The sequence below is a fragment of the Hipposideros armiger genome, unplaced genomic scaffold (assembly GCF_001890085.2).
Source record: "Hipposideros armiger isolate ML-2016 unplaced genomic scaffold, ASM189008v1 scaffold_34, whole genome shotgun sequence".
NCBI classification, from domain to species: Eukaryota; Metazoa; Chordata; class Mammalia; order Chiroptera; family Hipposideridae; genus Hipposideros; species Hipposideros armiger.
The window spans coordinates 4311669-4335286 of NW_017731384.1; the positions used below are offsets into that span (position 1 = coordinate 4311669).

The following is a 23618-nucleotide window of genomic DNA, read 5'->3' on the forward strand; positions in this document are numbered from 1 at the left end:
AGCCTCGCCAGCATTTGTTGTTTGTTGATTTATTGATGATAGCCATTCTGACCGGGGTGAGGTGGTATCTCATTGTGGTTTTAATTTGCATACGAAACTGCATTTTAAATGGGTGCAGCTTTATTGTAAATAAACTATATCCCAGTAAACTTACAATAAGAAATCATATCCAGGTGTAGCTGAGGCTTCCTTGGTGTGGCTTCTTCCAATCTAAAGCTGTAAACTAAAGGAGTAAGTTATCTGACCACCTCCCCCACCCCGTGCCCCCCCACACACACACACACACACACACACACACACACACACACACACACACACACAAACCTACAGAGCCTACACATAGTGGTGAAAGAGGGATCGGAGAACTTCCATTCAAAAACCAAGGAAAATGGGAGACACATAATGACAATGTGATAGCAATTCTGAAATCTAGCCAGGCATCCAATCCATTGCCTGTTTCTTAGTCAGGACTTAGTGCTGCTTCCTGGGGATGTTCTTCAGGGATCTGGGCTTTTCTCTCTGAATTATCTTTTACCATAAGAAATGATTTGTTTTAAGCTGAGTAGTTTTCATAGCCTGCTTCCTGTTTGTAGGAAGCTGGGGACTCAAATACCTCTTTTCACTTTGAACCCTCTGTCCCTTTCACCGGAAGCTAGTCTGATTCCTTGGTTTTGAGGCTATGTTTGTGGCTTTGCCTTTGTCCTCTGTATACAGCTTCTTAGGAGCCATAGCTTTCAGAAATGATCACCAGATAGATTCCTCTCAAGAGCAAGGAACTCCCTCCCTTCCTCTGATTTCTTGGTGAACTTGACTTTGGGGAACCTGGATTCCCTCCTACTTCCCTAGTCACACTTCCTGCTGTCTCCAATTGTTTCTGGAGCCAGAGCCTGGCTGACCTTCAGTTTCCGTCCTTTTTGTGACATTGCATTTTTGTTCCAGCTAAAAGTGGTGCCATAAGTTGTTCTTTTAGGCTCTTCTCGGATGCAGTCTTAACTGCCGCTGTCACTATTCTATCTTTAATTAATATTCCCCAAGTTTCTGGTTTTTTTTACTCCTTCTGGAATTCATATTTCAGTGTTAGAGATTTTGAACCTATCTTATCTCTTGCGTTTTCATTTATTATATTCGTCCCTTTATTTTTTTCCTTTGTGTTCTTAGAATATTTCTTGAACTAGTTTTCTAATTTGCTGATTTGATTTTATGCTACATTTAATCTGCTGTTCTCTTCCATTATGGTTTTAAAATTTGGTAATCATGTTTTTCATTTGTAAGCACATTTTTATGATCACAGATTGTTCATTTCCATTTTACATCTGAAATGTTCACTGGAATCATATTAAAAACACAAATTAAAAACATATTTGAGGGCTGGCCGAGTGGCGTGATGGTTAAGAGCTGGCTTGGGATGCCAGAGGACCTGGGTTCGGATCCCACATATGAGGGCCAGTGACACTGCCCTCTACAGCTAAGATGCTAAACAACAGCTCAACCTGGAGCTGGGCTGCCGAGAATCGCCTGCGACGGCATAGGCTGCAGCCCCTGTGGCAGTGGGTTGCCATGGGCTACCGTATGTAGCCAGCAGCCAGCGTGAGCGGCCAGCAGCCGCAGTGAGCGGCCGTCCAGAAGCCGGCGACTGATCTGCCTCGCCCAGGAAGAGCGCAATGATGGTGCCAACTTGGGCCAGTGAAGCAACGTCCTCCACAACTAGACTGAAGAACAAAACGACAGCAACTTGTCTGTTCCCCTTCCCCCAATTCCCTAGCGCTGTTCCCATCCCCCAATTCCCCAATAAAAATCTTTTAAAAAAAATACATTTGAGAAGTTTTCTTCATTTTTTTGTATGTAGTAAGATTCTTTGGCAGGAAGACTTTTCATTGATCTTCCTTTAGGCTTTTAAATCTTATCACATGTCTCATTGCTTATCGCTTTATCTTTACAGGGACAAGTCTATGTTTCTCTAGTATTTGGAATCAACTGAGATGCTGAGAGAATGGTTCTGGATTCCTGTTGAAATAATTTAGCATTAGGAAAAAGTGAAAGGGAAAAATCTATATTTCCTATATTTTTACTTCTTAAGAGTTAGAGTAAAAAGGTATTTGCATATCAGGGAATTTTATAACGTGCCAAAGCTTTTCTTGCTGTGTTAGTTTTGGCACCCTGAAATTAATAGGGCCACAGTCCTTCTTTTCTAATTGGTGCAAGTACCATGATCCTGAGCTCACTGTAATCATGTCCCCTGTATAATTGTAGGCTGTCTGTCTGCACACCACGACTTGCCCTTCTGGGTGGCAGGCAGCACCAGTTACCCTTCATGAGCTTTGCCGTCTACCCTCTGCCTCACTGTTCACTTTGACCTCCAGCCCCATCACGGTGACTTTGAGCTGTCTTGGTACCTACTTAGAGTTCCAGTTACTTGTATTTTCAGCTGGAGACCGTTTCAGTCGCAAGAAATGAAATGTCTGTGCCTAATGTCCTGTGTTTCTTGTGCCGGCCAGATTTTAGCAGTGATCCCTCCCTTCTTTAGTTGGCTCCACTGCCTTCACAGGAAGCTGGATTCAGCAATGCCTCTGCTTTGCATGGCCTGCGTAGGAACATGTTCTAGGGGCCACCTAATGAATTCAGTTTTGGACATGTTGAGTTGGAGGTAGGGCTATGCACCTTGTATTTGTAAGGGAGTTGGAGGCCAAGAGAGCAATTTGGGCTGGAGATGTAGATTTGATAAAGCTTTCCTTATTATTTGAAAAACTAACAGTATATTGAATTGTCCAGGGAAAGCATGTAAAAAGGAGATAGCTAAGGTCAGGCACAGAACCCTGGGATTATAGCATGTATGGGATGGGCAGAGAAAGATAAGCGAGTGAAGGTTACCGTGAAGGAGATTTCTTACGGATCGAATGAGAACCTAGGAAGAATGGTCCTACAGAGCTAATGAATGTGGCATCTTTAAAACAGTATGCCTCATGTTTTAATGAGATCAACTAGGGAGAGGGCAGATTACAGCTCTTTTGCTTGAGCAACTAGGAGACCATTGGTGACTTGACTTACAGCACTTTCAAGATGAGTGAAGTCAGATGGTAGTTGATCGAAAAGTATATGGCAGGTTAAGACATGGATCCAGTAACTTATTTGAAATTTTATTGGGACAGGAAAGAGGTAGATTGGTACAGAGGACAGCTACAAGTGTTGTTTTATGTATGCACCCTGTGTAATCAATAAATGTTTCAGTCTTCTTTTTTATTAATATTTTCTATGAGAAGAATTATTTTTAATATTTAAGCATTTTTCAATTTTTAAGTGTAGCTCCTTTTATGATTGTTGAATCTATTCTTAAAGAAGAACAGGCCACTGCTTAGTATGACATACCAGGTTGCCTCTTCCCACATACTGAGTTGTAAATGCTTGCATCAGCTCTAGCACACTGACAGATGAGTTTATTCCCAAAATATTACTTTATCTATTTTTCTCATTTGATTTTAAGTATTTGACTCTCTGGGATATTGAGTAGGGGTATAAAAAATCAATTGCTCTCTTTAAAACAGCTTTTCCAGACATTCTAAATTTTTTAGTTACTGGTCTAAGGAATGTTATTCTATCAGTGTTACTACCAAAAACACATTTATTTTAATCTTGTCTTTTTTGAATTACTATTTTGTCTTTTGGGAATACTTAGTATGGCTCACAATTTGCAAAGGAAATCTTAATATGGCTTGTGGTTGAAAGTTAGTGACTTGACTTCATTACATAATGGTTAGTTCCCATTTCATGTATCTTGAAGCAGCTGTTCAGAAAATAGATATTTGTACTCTTGAAACTTTCATTGAAGTAGCTTGAATAAAAATATATGAGGCTCCAGACTAAGGTAGAATATTGAGAATGGTATTTTTATACTGTGTTTTATATTGGAGAAAAGTCTTTTTGTTCAAATTCATTTGGAAGCTTAAACTATTTTCGCACTTATGTTGTACTTATCACATTTTAACCTGAATTAACATGGCACATTTTAAAATTTAATACTGATTTATCTGTGGTTTTTAACAAGGTTTCACATTAATTCAAACTTCCAGCTACATGAAAGTTTTGTTATTTTATATATTTTAAGGCTTCATCTTGATGTGGAACATGAATCCAACAAAACTTGCCAACATTTTAAAACAACTATCTTCTCTGACAATATATGCTTAACTTTTTTTCTCTTCCTACATGTGGGAAAAGGGGAAAGGAGAAGAAAAGATTTAAATACATGTAGTTTATTGTAGTCCCAGTTAAAAATAGCATTTGCCTGTAAGCGAGTATGTGGCATGTAGGTGACATTTTATCTATAATTTAAATGAAATAAAATGTGAAAAATACAAGTTGTTATTATTTGGATTTTTTCTTTACTATTGAAGCATCATTGTTAATATAAACAATCATCTCATTTCCAAAAGAAAAAAACTGATAATCCTAGATTTGAATACCCCTGTGTCCTCCGAATTCCCCAAATACTGATTGTTACTATTTTGGTCTGTTAGTAGGGAACAATACACTGCGAAGCTCCAAACGAGATCACATTCAATGAGCCCAACCTACAGAGAAGACGGACAAAATATTACCCCAAAGAGTTGTGTAAGATGAGATTCTATTTTTGTTTGTTTGTTTGTTTGCTGGTTTTAAAATGATTCCACAGATGTTTAGTTTTACATTGTGGGAGTTTCGACGATTACTTAAAAACATGGAATCAAGTCTGAAAGTTTTGGTGAATACCCTGATGTCAAAGAAGTGGTATATCTCGTCCATTCCCCAGTGTTCCTTCTGCTTTCTCAGTAATTTGGAGGCATCATGTTAATCAGCCTATTGTTTTTCTATGCATCGAAGAATAACTTTGGAAAGCTTGGTTTTTTAGTTATTTTTTCCTTTTCTATTTCACTGAGTATATGTCTAAAAATGATTAGACACCCAGTTGTCATAAACTTAACAAATTGGGATTAACTTGTAGTGAAATAGGGAACACTGCCTTTCTGATGAAGGTGAACTATTTATATCTTGACATATGAAGACCTTTCTTGCAGCTAATTGCTTGCCGTAGATTTGGATTGAACAAGGTGCCAACGAGCATTCTATTTACTTTGTAAAGAAAAAGACTTTGCCTGCCTACTAAGAAGGTCTTTCTAGCGGAAATCGGGCTTGTCCTTGGTTACAAGACTTTTAGTTACAGGGAGGTCATGAGTGATGTGTGACTGTTTTAGCACATATTGTTCTAAACATAACTCTTTGCATTTTCCCCAGTTAGCTTGGAACTTTGAAAATATTTAAATATAAAGGATAGAACATTTTAAATATTTGTGGGTTTATTATCAATCATTACGTTTACTCAAAATAAACAAGGCAGGCACTTTTACTTAAGATGTTCTTATTCACACACACAGAGAAAAAAACAAAAAATAGAGGACCAACAGTAGAAGCAATAATGAATTTTAATGTAGTATATATAATAAACATTTTGTTCAATTGAAAGTTGGAGACTTAATAAAATATGAAGCACGTTTTAGTGTAGTTTTCGTCACTTCAGATAATTTAAATTTAATTTAAATTTAAATTTCAGATAATTTAATCTATAGGTAAATAGATTTATTTGTTAGTAATGAGGTTTTCTAAATGTGTAAAAATGCTGTACCAACAAACTTAAATTCAAAGTATTTTTGGCTCTGCTGTAGACTATACATTATTATTTTACACAGTCTTTCCTAAGCTTTTAGAGCTTTCAGATCATTGTTCATTTTTGAGCACAGATCTTAGGTTGTCCGCAGTTTTATAATTTTAATCTGGTTTGATAAATGTGTAATATAATAAATTATATGGGAGGGGGAAAACATGGAATTTTAATTTTTTTTAAAGTAAAGAATCACCATAATTGTGTTTTCACGATGTGAACTCAAAGCTTCTTTCTCTTTATATTCAGTGTATGAATGAGAATTAATTTAAGAACAAAGAGCTTCTTGGACATCAACACAAACTTTCCTGTTAACTAATTTTAACGAGAGTAAATAATTCATCTTTTCAAGTGTTCCTCCACCCCCCTTTAAAGCTACTGTGGTATACCACAATTAAAACTTTTTGTAAAAGAACTTAAAGAGAAGAGTCTGGATTAATTTTTAAAATATTCTTTTGATGTTTTTTTTTTGAGATCTAGTTACTGTGTGAATATATTGTGAAGGCATCTCATAGCCCTAAGCAGTTATAATAAATAGTCATTACTTAGAATTGAGAACTAGCTCAGTTGTAACCTAATCCTTTCCTCTGAGGGCGATATAGCATTACCAAAAAAGCACACAAAACTGTCATTACTCTGAATGACATATATTTTGTCCATCTTTTCTTTTCCTTTCTTCCTTTCTTTTTTCTCTTTTCTCCCCCTTTTCTCACCTCTCCCCTCTCCCTATCCCTACCTCCCCTTCTTCCTTCTCTCTCTTTCCCCCTCCTTCCTTTTCTCTTTTATTTCTTCCCTCCTTCTTTCTTTACCCCATTCCTTCTTCCTTTTTCTCTTTTGTATTTCAGGAAGTTCATTTGAAAAAATCTTCTGTTTCTTTGGATGACAGCGACATTGAAGCCCGCCTTAATAGTTGGAATCTTGGGGTAAAAACAGTATTTGTTATATATACGTTATTGATGTGGCAGAATCATATTGTATTTGGAAAACATCTGAACTAACTTAATTCTATTCAGTGAATATTATTGGATGTCAGGCTGGGAAGGACTTTGAGTATAGGAAAGAAAAATAACATTCCAAAGAAGCATAAAACAGCCCCTGTCCTTGACAAGCTGACGTTGTTGGTGGTGAAATAAGAGATATACACATAATTAAATAATAATTTAAAATGATATATGATAAAATACCAAAATGAGTTAGATAGAAAATAGAATACTGTGGTGGAGGGGATGAGAAAGGAGGGAAAAGCTGGAGAAGCAAGGCCATTTGGGTTAAACAGACTTCATGGATGAGTCTCATGGACAGCAGTTTTCAGGTACAAAGGCTGGGGGGCATGCGTGTACTTGGATAGGTGGAGAGGAGGGAGCTAGGAATTCAAGGCAGAAATAGGCATGAAGAAAGGTGTGATGTAAGTCAGCTGTCAGGACTGGATCTTGGGGGTTTATGTCGGGGATTAGAGGGCAGAGTTATCAGGCTGATTCATATGGGAGCCTTAAACGCCAAAATGAGAAGTTTAGCTTTTAAATTTTAGGCAGTAGTGAGCCCTAGAGGTTCATTTTTTCCCCTCCACATTCCACTTCATATATATGCTGTTTAAATGCTTTGAAGGAATGAAAAGGGGTTTAACACAATGTTTATCACACTTTGTTATTATAAAAATAATTTGTAATTTGAATATTTGAAAAATCAAGAAAATCAGAGGAATAAACTATGTTTTAAAATTATAGTACTGAGAGTTGTGTTAACACTTGGTTATATGCATATTTCCCTCCTTTTTTTTCCTGTGTGTAGTTATAAAACTAAAAGTTAAACAAAATTGGGGTCATATTTAAATACTGATTTATCATGTGTTATTTTAAATTTGGTTTAAGTTTATTATAGTTCTATAAACATGAATATTAGTGGCAGTACTATTTTTTCTTTTGGAGGGATATTCTGTAACTTATTTAAGCATTCTGCTATTTTTGAACATTTAGATTGCTCCCAGTTTGTTGCTAAATTAATACTGCAATAGACTTTCTTAGGAGAGGTTTTTTATACATATTTGGTTGCTTTCTTAGATCCAGAAGGTGTATACCAATTTATTTTCCAACCAGCAGTGTGTAGGATTTATTTCTCACTTCTCACTGACATTAGGGATTGTTATTTTTAACAAACCTTTCCTACTAGTAATAGTCTTTAATGAAAGCAGTGCTTTAGGAAAATTGACTTGGTGGCATTATGAAAGTTATATTGGATGTGAGTAAAAATGGAGCAAGGGAACCAATCATCTTCTAGGGGTTTGTAGTGGCCTCCACATTGGTATGATTTCTGTGAAGATGCAAAGGGTAGAAAGGAAACACATTGCAAAGAATGAAGAATGCTTAGTGACCGATGGGAAGGCTGAACAGAAGGGCACCGAAAGGTTTGCTTCTAGGAAATGGGAATGTTGGCTCTCTGTCAGTGAATTGATTGTCCGATGGGGGAATCCACGTTAGGGGGTTGAAAGTTTTATTTTAGACTGGTGGAGCATGAAGAGATGCTAAGATTAATTGGGGAGTTCAAAATTGGGCGTTCATGAGACTCCAGGGCTGGAGTCCTGTTTCATAGTCACATGGCTGGAGGTGGTGGGTCCACCCAGAGACTGGGCCAGCTCGAGGCTTTCAGATAGTTCAGAGTGAGGGAGGGCTGGGTGGAGAGCATAAGCTGAGGACACCTGGCCTGGGCAATGGCCATGATTAGAAGGTGGGGAAATGGGAAGAATTCAAAGCAGTGTGAATCTCTTAGTCATTTTGGGCTTATGTCAGTGAAAGAGAAGAAATAGAATTGACCATGAGAGGAAAATGGTAAGTCAGAAGCAAAACATGTTCTTGTTTGAAGGTGTTGGGAGGTTGCCTAAGTTACCAGCGTAGGGGAAGAGCACAGGAAGTCCTTCAAAAAGACATTCTTTTTGGCAGAAAGCAGCATCAAAGTGAAAAACAGAATGCTGGGCTATCCTTTTAAACTTCCCTTAGTCATTTGAAACTTCTGATGTCTGTTTCCTAGCACATAGAGTACTTTTCACGACTGCTGAACTGTTCAGAGGATTAACATTTTTCATTTGTATAATAAAATAAAACCTCTAAAATATTTTGAGGTAATGCCTTAAAATGAAGCCTGCCTAGAGCTTTGTTTCCTATTTTTATTGTTCAAAGAATGCACTAACAGTGTAAAATATAATAGCATTTTTACATATTTATAACATATGCATTAATCAGGCTGAACTATATCTCTTGATCACAGTAGAATAATTGGAACATCCAGTGTATTGATCACAGTAGAATAATTGAAGTATCCAGTGTATTAAAAAAGCTTAGATTTTGCTTTGATTTTAGTTTGTATGCAAATGTACCATGGACCTTTTTTTCTTCCTCTGAATGATCAGTTAATAGCTAGTTAATTTTTGTGCTCTATACTAAGGGTACATTTTTTATATGGCTAGTGTGTCTGTCAGCACCTTCATTCAGATGCATTAGATGATCTGGAATTTGAATTTTATAACTTTTGTTGAAAAGTACATTCTCCCCCACCCCCCCAAATATTTCCTTTCTTTTTTCTGGAATGTGTTCATATTTTTTCTAAAAATACATAATTCAAGTAGAGATTTACTTACCAAACCTATCAATTAAATTTTCCCCCTGTATTTTTTTTTCTTACTCTTTAACCATTTTAACCTTTAGTTTTGGGGATGCTTTCTTGCTTGGTTAATATATTATATATATTTCATGCATAACTCTATATAAATCTTTTTTCCTTTTTTTCTGAGGATGGGGTGAGGGGCCAGGGGAAAGCCTTTCTTGGGCCTTCCATCCGGGCCACCTGTCAGCTCCCACCCTGGGCCCACGTGCTGACTGCAGAGCCTCACCCCCACCAGCAGCAAATAACAGTGAGGAATCTGAGTAGACCCCTTAGGTCCCTGGAAGCAGAGCCTGAAAGAACAGGATCCGGGTGTGGGGGATTTGTGTGGGGAGAGCTCTCAGGAAGGGACTTGGGGCGAAGGAGTGGGGGGCGTCAGCAGCAGTGGGTCTTCTCCTGCTCCCCTGGGGAGCTCCAGAGGGTGGACAGCACCCCAGAGTCAGAGGGCCCCGCCTGGAAGTCAGGACCCCCCAGGGAGGTCAGGACCCAGGTAATCTCCCCACTGAAGGCAAGAGGGCACCTGCAAGCCATTAGCAGCTGAGGCCGCTCCTTTGCTCTCCCTGGAGGACTGTGGGAAGCCTGGCTGTTTACTCACCTGGTCCTCTCCTTGTGGCCTCCTGAGAGCTGCGCTCACCTGTCACCCAGGGGCAGCTGTCACTCTAGTGCAGCAGACACATGAGGAAGCTCAGGTGAGACAAGCTGTTCCAGCAGATGAGCTGCCCAATCCGCGGGCCCATAGAAATGTGAGCTAAACCAAATGGTTGGAGTTGGAAGCTGTGCCGATTTGGGGTGATTGGTAATGCAGCAGAAAGCTAACTGATGCAGGAGGTACTGCCAAAGTGATTGTGCCAATTTGCATCCTCATTAGCAGTGTGTGCCAGTTCCTGTTCCTCCACTTTCTCTTCAATACTTGGTATTCTCATTTAATTGTTTTTAATTTAAAAATGTAGCCATTAAAATGCACCTAAGCCATGAAAAAAACCCCAAAACTAGCCATTTCTGAGAGTGGTTAGTGACTTTGCTTTTATAACATGTATTTTCCTGATGACTAATAAAGTTACCTGCTTTTACATATGCTTATTGACAGTTTGGATAGCCTCTCAGAGTGCAGAGCTACTTAAGGTTTTGCCAATAGCCCTGTTGGGTTGTCAGCCTTTTTCTTATTGGTATGTAAGAGCTTTGTATCTATTCTGGTTAAGTGTCCTTTTGGAATATATTGGGCTGTCGAAAAGTCATGACGTATTTTTCCTGTTTTTCGTTGCAAAAATGTGTCATGACTTTTCTGACAACCCAATAGTAGTATAAATATTTTCTTCCACTTTGTTGCTTTCCCTCATTCTCTTTTTGATGTCTTTGATGAACAGAAATTAAAAATTTTAATACATTCATTTTCTCATTTTTTTCACTTTTATTTAGTGCTATTTTTGTGTCCTGTTTTAAGACTTTGACTAAGGCCCTAAAGATGTTCTCCTGGTTTTTATTTTTTTTCTAGGAGCTCTATTATTTTACTTTTTCTACTTAGATCCATATACCATTTGGAGGTGGTGTTGGTATATTGGTAGATTTGTTTTTGTCCCATATACTCGTATATCCAGGTGGCACTCGGTTTATTGAAAGTACTGTTCTTTTCCTGCTGCAGTGCATTTTTATTTGTCTCATAAACCAGGTGACATTACCGGTTTGTTTCCATTCTGTTCCTTTGGCTTATTTGCTTATCCTTGTGCAGTGGACTTTGTCTTTTATTTTTGTGTTTTATTTGTGCTCATTAAATGTTTGTTGAAATGTTGTGAATAAACCAGTGAATGAGGCTCTATTTGTAGTATTATTTCTATGGAAAAACATTTTTCAAGTTTTAAAATATTGACTTTAAAATGTTATTTTGGAGCATAATTGATTTAACCTTGAGGACTGAACTTATTTTATGCTATAGAGAAAGTTTTGGCAGTTTCTCTGATGCTATGACTTAAAAATATTTAGTTGTGTTGCTAGTAATATATTGCTTAATCACATCCTTTCCCGAAAGACAGCTAAAATATCAGATAAAATGTCTTTCTATTTTTCTGGAACCACAGACCATCTCTGTTTGATCAACATTAGTCTATAAGAGGGTATTTGATGAGTCTGAACAAATCCTGAATAATTTGAAGAAACGAACTGACAGAACTCTTTGTAACCAAACAAACAAATCTGCTAAAGAACTAAACAAAATAAAATGTCAAAAGCCAGTTTTCATTAGAGAGCATTCAGATGTCTGTATTTATGTCTAGTTTAAATTATTATATATTTTATTATGATGATTCTATTTGCTTCTTACACAGTAAATGTTCAGTCATGTGATTTATTCATGCTATTGGAACTTAATTATTCTTGGCTTTGCTTTCTGTATAATATTTTGTTAGACTTTAATGTTTTACATAAGTCCTTTTTATCTTCCATTTTGGACATTCTTTATTGTGGTATTCTTTTCTGAGGTATTATGAGAGAACAAGAAGTTCTCTAAAAGAGGCATGAAAAAAGTAAATGTTAAGACTGTTTACAGATTGCTTCAAGTCCATGTTACTTGTGGATTACAAAGTGGGAACATTTAACTTCAAAGCACATCTGGCTGTTGTTATGAAATCAGAAAATAGATTGCTTATTTCCCCCAAGTAGACTCAAGAACATGCTTTACTATGAATAATTTTCATTACATATTAAAAGTGGTTACGAGACAAAGGCAATATATGAATAACTCAATAAGTGAATAACAACAGAAGATTTATACTTGTTTATAGTGTTCATTGTTGCTTTTAAATATTAGAATAGACCCTTTTTTGGGGGGGCTACTTGAGAAAGGACATTTGTGATAACAGAATGAGTCCCGTATTTAATGGCTTTTAAAGATGAAGAGGATGAAAGAGGAGTTACTTCTGCATAGTCAAAAGGCTACATTGTAATTAACTAAACCAATATTTTGTACCCTGTTTATAAATGTAGAGCTGGGTAAAAATAAGACACAAATGGCTTTCTTGGCTTTTGGTTTTAAATTTTAAGCTTAATTAGAGCTCGAGCATCTTTGAGAATTCCGTTTTCCTCTCTCTTTATTTTCCCCCTTATGTTTAATTTTGCTTTATGAATTAGGGTTTTCTGTATTTTCAGATGTGCATGTATCTATCTTTGAAGAACTAACTTTCTATGCTGGTTTGCTCCATTCCAAAAATAGAGAATGGTTATTTACTTTTTATATATATATGCCTTCAGACAATAAATATTTGTTGAGTGCACTTTGTTGCCTGCTGGAAATTTGCCGCCTCTATTTTTCAAAAAGCTGTGTATCTATAGTACAGTATTATTTGCTAAAAAACATGCTTCTTTCTATGGTGAGATATTTAAGTGGATTTTGTTATTATTATTAATAAGTATTTCCCATAGTAAATATACTAATTCATATACCCACCAGCTTTGCTCCACATCTGGAACAATTTTATTGTCAAATTTTTAATGTATGCCAATCTGATGGCTGTAAAATGTCATCTCGTTATGGTATTACTTTACATTTTGCTTATTTCTAAGCAGATTAAGCATATTTTCTTATGTTTATTAGAAATTCAAATTTCTTTATCAGTGAGATGTGTCTCAAGTTTTTCCCATATTTTTTGAATGGGTTGTTGTTGGGTTTTGTTTATTTTTATTTTTAAAGGCCATTTTTACACATTGTAGAGACTAATAATTTATGCAAACATCTCCCAATTTATGGCTTTTCTTTTCAGATTATTTATGGTATCTTTTTTTGGAGAGAAGTTCTTAAAGTGCTCAAATTTATTAATTTCTTTTTGTTTATGCTTTTTTTGTTTCTTGTTGAAGAAATGTTCTCTACTCCGAGGCCATAAAGCCATTCTTCTAAATTGTCTTCTGAAAGTTTATACAGTTCTGCTTTTAATTATAAGTATTTAATCCATTGGGAATTTATTACATTTGGTGAAAGGAAGGGATCTGATCTTATTTTCCTCCACGTATTGAACACGTCCTTATTTTCTCAATAATTTGCAATGCTAGTTCTTTCATGAATCATGTATATTTGAGTTTCTGGTACTTTCTAGCTGGTTCCATTGACTTATCTTCATTACTATAGTTTTATGTCTCTGTTAGTCCTACCCCACCTTGATTTTTTTCTCAGAAATAATTTATTTATTTATATACATTTTATAATGAACTTGGTTTTCCAAAAACCCTGTTGAGATTTTGGTTTGGGTAAATTTAGCCAGGGAATTGACATTTTTACAATATTGAGACTATCGAAAAACATGGTTTCACTCTATTTAAGTCTGAATGTCTTTCAAAAGAGCTTAAGTATTTTATGCATAAAGGGCTATGTATATTTTCTTAGGTTTACTTTTAGGAATTATTATAATATGTATATATATAATTATATATTACGTATTTAGAAATTATATATATCTTTATAAAATCATCTTTTTTTGTAGATGATTTTTGTAATTTACAGAAATACAGTTTACTTTTACACATTGATTATCACATTGATTTTACACATTGGTTATCTGGCAACATTGCCAAGCTCTTATTTGGGCAGCTCCTGTTTAGCATCTTTCTATTTTTTTTGGTCATATTTGTAGTGTTCTTTATAAACTTCCTGAAATTATTTAAAAGTTGTATTTGAATACTTAATGTCCTAGAGGTGGTAGACTATAAATACCCTCAAATATTGACCTGCAGAGAGGCCTCCAATGAGCGGGTTGCAGAAAAAACCTGGTGCATCAGAGTCCTGGAGAGAGTGGAGTCAGAAGGTAGACTGTGCTACTGTTTTCTTCTATTCATGGCCTTTAAAAAAAGTGTTTCCGCCTGCTGACAGGTGTTGATTTTGTATTTTTTATAGTAAATTTTTATGGATTCTTTTTTTTGTTCATGATGAATTATTGCTAGATTTTTCTGAACAAGCAGTAGCCAGTGCCCGTAGGGGAGGGTGGTTTGGGGAGCTTCCTTGGTTTCTTAGTTCCAGAGGCCCTCGTCTCTTGCTCTGTTGAAGTTCAGATTCTTTAATAATTGGTGCCTTTCGTGGTTGTCATTTTGGCCTCTCCTCTTCAGATTCTTTGATTCTCTCTTGTTTCTGTCAGACCCTATTCTTCATTTCCTTTTTTCTTTCCCTTCATCATGGACAACCTTCCTTCCAAGGGGCCTGTCTCTGCCACAGAAGTGGTTCCTTCCTAAGACTGCTTTCTCTGCTTCTGCACACTTAACCACGCCCTTCTTTTGACTTGACTGCCTCTAGCACTTTGATCCATCAGGTTTTCCCACCTACTTAAGGTAGACCCCCCTCCTTCTACAGGTCATTGTTTGATGACACTCAAGTTCTACCACCAAGAGGACCCTGAAGCAGTAGGGTCCTTTTTTCCCTGTGCTGTCACTCTGTTTTGTTTTAGGAGCTAATTCTGCAGATGTGTGATCTTTCTTTGGCCACTTAGGTGTTACTGGAGGGTTTCAGTAATTTTTTTCCCCTTGTTACAAAGTAGGCATGGGGATGGATATGTTTCTTTGCTCTCTTTGTTGATTTGTGTGGGTTTTGAAGGATGGGAAGACAAATTTAAATTCAGGCAGCTGCCATTACTTTATGGGGACCAGTCTCCAGGGGAAAGAAAATTATTTTGTAAACTTCTCCTACTCTAGGTGCTAAAACACTCTTCAGAATCTATGTGTTGCTATAGAGGGTTTTAATTTTTTTAAACTTGAATAAGTTCTATTTTTAATTGGATTTCCTCTAGTTCTTTGATTGATTGATTCTTTATTCATCTTAACTTTATTGAAAAATTGGGTTTGGATTGTTTATCTTCCATAATTATTAACTCTAATAAATCTTTGAGGAGCTTTTTGAAAACACAGTGGGGTTTTGGAGGAGTGGAGCCCAACAATGTATATTTGAAAAAGTTTGTCAGTTGATTCTATGGTATACTTCAGGGTATGAACCACTATCCTATGTTGGAGTTATGGTTAGTGTTATACTTATATTCTTGTATATTTTGAGATTATCCATGTAGTAAATTGTGAGTTTAGTATGTGGAGAGATTAGAATGCCATGATAATTAGTTTTAATTATCATATCATCTGTGAATGAAATAGCTGAGATAACAATCAGTGTTTCTAATTTATTATATAGCATATTAATTCAGTACATATTTTGTTGAAAGGCTACTATGTGTTAGGTATGTGCTAGGTACCAGGAATACAAAATTGAGAAGTCCTTGTCCTTACACTCATTGTTGCTTAAAGACAGATGTGGAGACATACTGATACACACTTAAAATGTAAGAGCTATGAGAGACACACAGGCTACTTTAGGAGCTGATAAGAGGGTGTGAGGTTTTTTCCCTTTCTCCTTCCCTCCCTCCCTCCCTCCCTTCCTGCCTAATGGATATTTCTTGGGCACCCACTACCTGCCAGGTCCTGCTGTGGATGCTAGGAGATAAATGGGTTACAACACAGTCATAGTTTGTTTTCAGAGTCCTTACTCTTTTGCAGAAGATATATGTTAGAACATAAGAGGGAATGAATCCCCAGTATACTACCGGAGTAGTAGGAACTTAACTAAATTTCCTGGGGAGATGATTCCTGAACTGAGAGGCTTGAATAAGTTAACCACATGAAGAAGTTGGGAGAATGATGCAGGTTGCAAAGACTCAGATAAAGGAGAGTGTCATGCTTTCAAGGTTTACCAAGTTGTTGGGTGTCCTTGAAATATGGGGCATGTTGCGGGATAGTTGAGCCTGAGAGATAAATACAGGAGAAGTTCCAAAGGAATTTTGTATTCTAGTTGCTACTGTAGAGGTAACTTTAAGGATTTATATATCAAATCTGTCAAGGGGTACAGTAATTAAAGTGAGACTTGAAAGATGAATGGCTGTGTGCTTCTGGGGCATGGAGGGTGGATGCTAAAGCATAGAGATAGAGAGGCAGAAGAAGACCTGTCATACCCTGGTGACATACGTCATTCTGGGAGTGCAAATGTGAGGTCAGGAATAATGGAGATGAGACTGGGCAGTTAGGCTGGGAGAGGATCATGAAGGCGCGTTTGTGTATGCAAAGGAGTTTAGGACTTATATTTCATTTGTTAGAAGGCCACTAAAATGTATTATGCGATACCTATTTAAAGGAAAATAAATATGAAGGTGTATAGAAAACATTTTCATATAGCAGCTTAATTCTGTATTTTATCAAATAATAATTAAAAGTCAAACATTAATAAGACCTCATTTTATTTTTAAATTTCCAGATAGAAAATCCTCGGTACCTGAGACAAAAGCCTATTCCAGTTTCCCTGGTAGGTAAGAATTCCACTGGACTTTTCCTATGGACAGATGTTTTTAAATAAAATAATCATTAAGCTATTTACAGAAAGTAATGCAGCTCCACATTACGAAGCCTGATAGTCTTATTAATCCTATCACTTGGAAGTGAATAAATCATTTTTTTTCCTCCAATGTTGGTATTATTTTGGCCTGAACTTCAGGCAGTTTAGAAGTTTACTTTTGGGTTAAGGATAAACCAAACTGGGCCTGAGAAAGTGTTGAATAACTCTTCCTCCTTCAACAGATGACTCCGAAATTCAGCCTGAGAAAATCCAGCAGTCTCCATGAGGATCACTTACTCTCTCGAATGCATGAGAAAGAGGTAGGGTTTGAGATATTTCTGATGGATCTAATTATTAACACTATTTTGATATTTGGTGTAATCTGAGTTTTCAGGTCCTAGTTAGAATGATGATGCATGGGGGGAAGAGCTTGTCTTACTACAAATGTAAAGTGATGATGCAGGGTAGGCAGGGTTTCTTTCTAGTTTTTTAATGCTCGTCTTCTATGTTGTGTGTCCCAGCTTTCGGCCAGCTGCACAGGGTGTGCTGAGAGACTATCTCCTCACTTCCTATCAATTCGTTATTATCAGGGGCTGGGGAAATGGCAGTTTTTAGAAGCAGTATCTTGGACCTCAGTGAATTCTTCTGTCCTCCCTTTATCTCAGCTAACTTGTTATGTATCTTTTTAGTTTCACTATTCTTACTATTTTCATTATTTGATCTGCTAAATTAAGCTATGCTATAGCTGATATATGAATTAATGTACTGGCTTTCTTTGGTCATTTGAAAGTAGAGTTATTAAAGAGGCACTATTGTTTATTGGTTAAGCATAGGCTTTGGAGTCGAGAATACATGGATTGAAATCCTATTTATTAGCCGTGTGAAAATAGGCAGGTCCTTTTCCTCTCTGAGCCTATTTCTCTATATATATCTAACGAGAGAGACATCTGCTTTACAGCACTAATAAAGAGATTATGTGGCCTGTAAGTGCCTATGTGCTTCACATAGAGTAGTCATTGAACAAAGGCTAATTTGCTGTATTTTCTTTCTTAAAAATTTTAATTCTGGGAAATTGAAAAGTCATTATTATCATTTTTATTTTTGCTTATGATGCCAATGAAACACTTTGATCATCTGTGTGGTATGACAGAACATTATTAGAATAGGAACCTGAAAAACTGTCCTTAACCTGCCTTTACCATTCTCTAGTCATATGACCCAGGGAAGTTAAGAATATTAGTTTAGTTTTTGTTTAAAGAGAGGATAATTATTGATCTCACAGGGTTGTGACCCAAATCAAATGAAAATAATGAATGTAGTTGTAACTTGTAAATTGTAATACACCCTTTAAATGTGCAAATGTGAAACATGTTATTGGACTTAGATTAATGTTTCTAATAAATTTATTTAAATAATTCTGTCTTTCATTTTTTTCTTTCACGTTAATGAAGATGCTTCTAAGAATTTCTAAAATATAATTTCACTTTGGTTATTTTTCAACATAATGGTTTTCTTGCCATCCTATTATTTATAAAATATCACAAAAGACATTGATATTTTTCCTTAGATATTCCAAACAATATCATGAGCATAGACATTTATTTTTGTTGATAAAGGAGGAGGAGGGCTATTTTTTCTTTGAAATTTCCATCTGGTAGAATTATTGCTGCTGATCTCAGTGATGTTCTATCTGTCGTTTCGTAGCTCCAATTTAAGGCATCCAACATTTTTTTTTCCTTCGTGCAGTAGTGCAGCAATCTTAGTGTTAAAAAAAATGTTGAAATAAAAAGAAATTGGGTTTTAAAAACCTTTCTTGACGATAATACTTACTGTTTTGAGGCTAATACTTGTTATATTCAGATGCACCTTCCTTTGAGCTCTTATGATGAGCAGCTTTCTTTTTAAAAACTGTCATTATTTTTACAGGTCATTCTAAGTTTTATCCAACCATTTTTTCTTTTACTTTTATTTTGTGTTATTTCTTACTGTTGAGGCTGCTTACCATAGAGTAATTGAAGTAATTGAAAGGAAGTGGTGACTTTTGGAAATTTTTTTGGCCATTCATGAAATGAGATCTTTATGATGACAACTTAGGTGAGGAATAAACAAACCAATGCTACCCACATATGTGTTGAAAGAAAAATATTTACAGTTATCATGTATTGCATCAGAGATTCATTTTTAAATGTGTGTGGCTTTATTTTTCCACACTCTCATGTTTTTGTTTTTCTTTTTGGCATGCTGTAAAAATATTTTGGCATCATTGAGAAGTTTGCATGTAAACATCAACTTACTCCATATCTTAAAATATATTCAGTGTATATTTTGGCTAAAATAACCCTTTGTGCAATTACATAGTCATATCTGACTTTTTTTGAAAAAATTTTTTCTTCATCCTAAAATATTTGAAAGTATATGATGAATTGCCCCAATGTGAGCACTACCTTTGTTTCATCTTTCTTTTAAAGCAGTATTTGTGATTATAAAATAGTTTATGTGGATTTCAATTGAAGAAATTTTGGAAATTATAGACATATGTAAAGCAGGAAATAAAATCACCTATAAAAATCAAAACATAGAAATAAAAACAGTGGTAAAATGTCATTGTATTTTAGTCTTTTCATTGTGTCCTAGCAACATATTTCCCTTAGAAAATTGAGATGATACCTTATATATTGTTTTGTATAGCTTGGGTATTTTTCATGCTATTAAATATTGTTCCTAAGTATCTATTTTTAATGGCTATGTTATGTTTCATATTATGGAGGTATCCCCAGTTAATTTAACTTAATCCCTATTGTTTGGTATTGAGATTGCTTATAATTTCACTAACATAAATAATTCTGAGAAGAATATCTTTATAGCTCTATCTTTATATGTCTCTCTAAATATTTCTTAGGGATAATGAATTATATCTTACCAGAAAAAATGGAAAGAGTGGATTTTTATAAGTTTAGTATCATAAACAATTTAACTTGTAGAATAAAAACTAATACTCGGAAGCCTATTGAAAATTGTATGTTACTAGAAGGTACACATTAAGAATTTATTATGTGCAAAAATAAGAATGAAAATAAAAAGGCAAAGGTGATCAAGAGCCATTTAAAGGCAGAGGCAAGTCGCAGGTTAGGTTGCTTTTGAAAATACAGAAATACTGATTATATTTTAATACAGAACAAGTATTTTTCTTAAAAATTTTTTAGTTTTAGGACAAAATTTTAAAATATCTTCATTTTTATATATTAAATACTAATTATATTGTTTTGTTATTTTTGTCTCTTTTCCAGAGATATTTTTCTAACTTGGATTTTTTTCCCTAAATTTAAATGCATAATTATTTTGTGATCTGCAGAGTTATCCTTTAGCAGGATAATCTTATGTCGACTTGCTTACGTCACTTTTACTAAACATTTACTTTTGGACATGAGGTTAAATGCTTTTCTGTTTTGAAATTTAGTAGAATCTTGTCTACATAAGACAACTCTGATGTGTCTTGTGCATGTTGTCATTTAAAAACACTTTTGTGGTTGCTAGGTGGTGTTTTAAAAATAATAAATAGCATTATTTCAAGTGAATTAACTTTATTTAAATTGAAATGTTGAATATTAAATATTTAACCTCCATTTTCTCAACACCTAATCTTTATTCTTCAGAGGTAATCATTGCTAAAAATTTAATGTGTATTCTCTTTAAAAATTTTTAGGAGTATCTCATTTTTTAAATAAAATGAGACCATAGTTCATACTCTATATACTGTTTGATTTTTTGATTTAAATATATACTCTGATGATTTTTCTAGAGTAGAAATATGGCTTCATTCTTTTAAGTAGTTGCTTTGTATTTCATTTTATTGATGCACACATTTTATTAACATAGTTTCCTATTGAAGGATATAGGTTATGTACAGTATTTTGCTATAACAAAGTGTTTCAACAACATCCCCGCGTATATCTTTGTGTATTGTGTGTTTATTCTTATATGTTAAATTCTGTGACATAGAACTGCATGTCACAAGTCTGCACATTTAAATTTTCGATTGATATTGACAGATTGCCCTTAAAATAAGGTGATGTTTGCCTAGGACTGCAGGCATGTGGGAGAGAACGGGGAGGGATGGGTAATGAATGGTACGGGAGTTCCTTTTTGGAGTGATGAAAATGTTCTAAAATTAAATTGTGTGATGGTTGCATAATTCTCTGATTTACTAAAAGCCATCGAACTGTATACTCTAAATGGGTGAATATTATGGTATGCGAATTATCTATATCTCATTAAATCTATTAAAAAGGTTATGTCTATTTGTACTTGGCACCAATAGTGTATGAGAAAGTCTGTTTTCCCATTTCATCAACACTGAATTATAACATATTTGATTATCTGAGAGAAGAAAAATAGTATCTTGTTTTGATATTTACATTTCTTTTATTATGAGTTCAAATGCACATATTTTTGTCTGTTTATTGTTGTTTTACTTTCACTTTGTGAGCTGTCTTATAGTTTTCCATATTTCCATCATCTTTATTGTGATCCCAAGAGCAATTTATATGTTAAGGAATTCCTGTCTTTGTCATATATCTTGTAAGTATTTTTCTCTATATGTCATTTGATTTATTTCTGGTTTTTTTTGTGTTCTTTTTTAAATGTATAGAAGTTTTCTTTTAAATAGTTGGAGTTATTAATCTTTTCTCTGTGGCTTCTGGTTTTTGTATCTTACTTAGAAAAGTCTTTGTTATTCCAAGATTATTAAAAAAATTAACTCAAAGTTTTCTCTTTTAAAACCTTACTTTTATATTTAAATTTCAGATTCATTTCAGAGAGTTGCTGTGAGTAGTGATGGTAATCTAGGTTACTCAATTCTTAATGTTATAAAATAAAAATAAATAAGAATTTTGGAGGTTGAAATGCTTAATTAAGTTAAAGAATGCAAGATGTGTGGAGAGAACTGAGTGATAAGAAATTTTATGCAGATTACAGTCATCTGTATTGAAACAGTAAAGGATTTAAATTCTGTTGAAATTTTAGAGTCCTAAAATATTTAATTAACCATTAGAAATCAAACTTTATCAAACACAACTTCCATTTTAAATTTATAATTGTGTGGAAAATATGTAGATGTTAAATGAATAATATTGGCAGTATTATTTTATGAGAGTTAAAGCATTATAGTAGTTTTATTTTGGAAGCCAGAAATACATCTATAAAATATTTTAAGATGTTCTTTAAACCTTGTTTATTTTGGGCTTTGTGGGAAAACATATGTTCAGTGACAGTGATCCTTTATTTTAACTTCAGCCTATCATTCACAAACGTACTTGGACTTGTTTGTCTTTGTAATTACTCACACATTTCCTGTGATATCCACATCACAGTATTGTGTGACAGTGAGCATCATCAAGCACTGGGTGTTTGTTGTATTTTTGTTTTTTGTTTTTTTTTTTAGTATCCTTAAAAAGATTTTTGGCATAGGTTAAGACGTTTGGAAAACTGTTGTCCCTGAAAATGAAAGAAGAGACAACAATGAAGGGAGAGTAATTTTCAGAGCAACCGTTTTCAGAGAGCAGATGGTAGAAAATCCCCTTTTGTGAAATAAAACAGAAAATTTCCTATGAACCTCACCTCCACCCCATTGAATGTTTCCACCCATTGCCTAAAAAGGGATGTTGCTTTTTTTCTTACATGTAATGCCAATTAGGCTTTTTCTTCCATTGTGAATTTGCTAGTTAAATGTAAAATTTAAATAAATCCAAGATCATGAAATCCAGGCATTGACATAATGGTAAGAATGAAAGAACTGACATTTTAAAACATTTCTTATGAACATATAGCATTCAGGTACACACAGTCTCAGAAAATATAATAATTATATAAAGGAATACCATTGTAAACAACACCCAGACAAGAATTAGATCATTACCAGTATCCCAGAAGCTTGCTCTCTGGCCCTTCCCAATCATAACTCTCTCCAGTCTTCCCTAGAAATAACTACTATCCCGATTTCTCCGATTTAAAAACTTCCTTGGCTTTTAAAGTTGATTTACCACCAATGCCTGCATCCTTAAAAATGAAAATATTTTTATTTTAGTAGATTTTGAACTTCATATAAATAGATTTAAACTTTATATATTCTTTCGTGTCTTGCTTCTAATAGAATGTTGGTGACATTCATCCTTGATATGCCATATAGTTACAGTAGGTTCATTTGCATTGCTTTCTATTAAATGAATCTGCCACAATTTCTTGCCATTTTGCTGATGAATCTATTCTAGTTTTCAACTTTTACAGACAATAATCCTATGAGTAATGTTATACATGTATCCCAGCACACATATGCAAGAGTTCTCTGGGGTAGTGGTTCCCAAAGTGTAGTCCATGAACCCCGTGATCCCCAAGACTCTTTCATGAGGTCTATGGCGTCAAAATTATTTTTGTAATAATATTTAAATGTTGTTCTTTTTTACTGTATTGACATTTACATTGATGTTGCAAACACAATGCTGAGAAAACTATATCTTGGCCCAAATCAAGGCAGTGGCACTTAATTGTACTGGTAGTCATTATGTTCTTCACTGCCACACGCTCACAGGGGAAAAATTATCACTTTTACTTAAGAATGTCCTTGATGAAGTAAGCAGTAGGATTATTTATTAAATCATGCACCTCAAATATGCATCTTTTTGATATCTAAGTGATGAACTGGAACTAAGCATAAAGAACTTACGCTGCCTATGAAAGTACAATGGCTGCTCAGAGCAGAAACACTTCTGTGATTCATTCAGTGATCTGCAGTAGCTGCTGTTTTTGTGGAATACCATTTTTATTTGAAAGAATGACCGACTGACAAATTGTGGTTATTCAGACTTGGATATTTGGCAGACATTTTGTGAAAAATGAACAAAATGCAAAACAACTGATAACATGTGTTGCTAAAGATAAAATTTG

The 23618-nt window shown here is 34.9% G+C and overlaps 1 protein-coding gene across 2 annotated transcripts in view; it reads left to right on the top strand.

Annotated features, from left to right (window-relative positions):
- Nucleotides 1-23618, top strand: part of CEP112 (centrosomal protein 112) — a 355787-nt gene that overhangs the window by 27814 nt on the left and 304355 nt on the right. For both annotated transcript variants that reach the window (XM_019637812.1, XM_019637813.1), the window contains exons 5-8: nt 4512-4605; nt 6535-6612; nt 16602-16649; nt 16922-16999. In XM_019637812.1, the coding sequence (XP_019493357.1) occupies nt 4512-4605; nt 6535-6612; nt 16602-16649; nt 16922-16999 (298 nt within the window). The remainder of the gene's footprint in view (nt 1-4511; nt 4606-6534; nt 6613-16601; nt 16650-16921; nt 17000-23618) is intronic.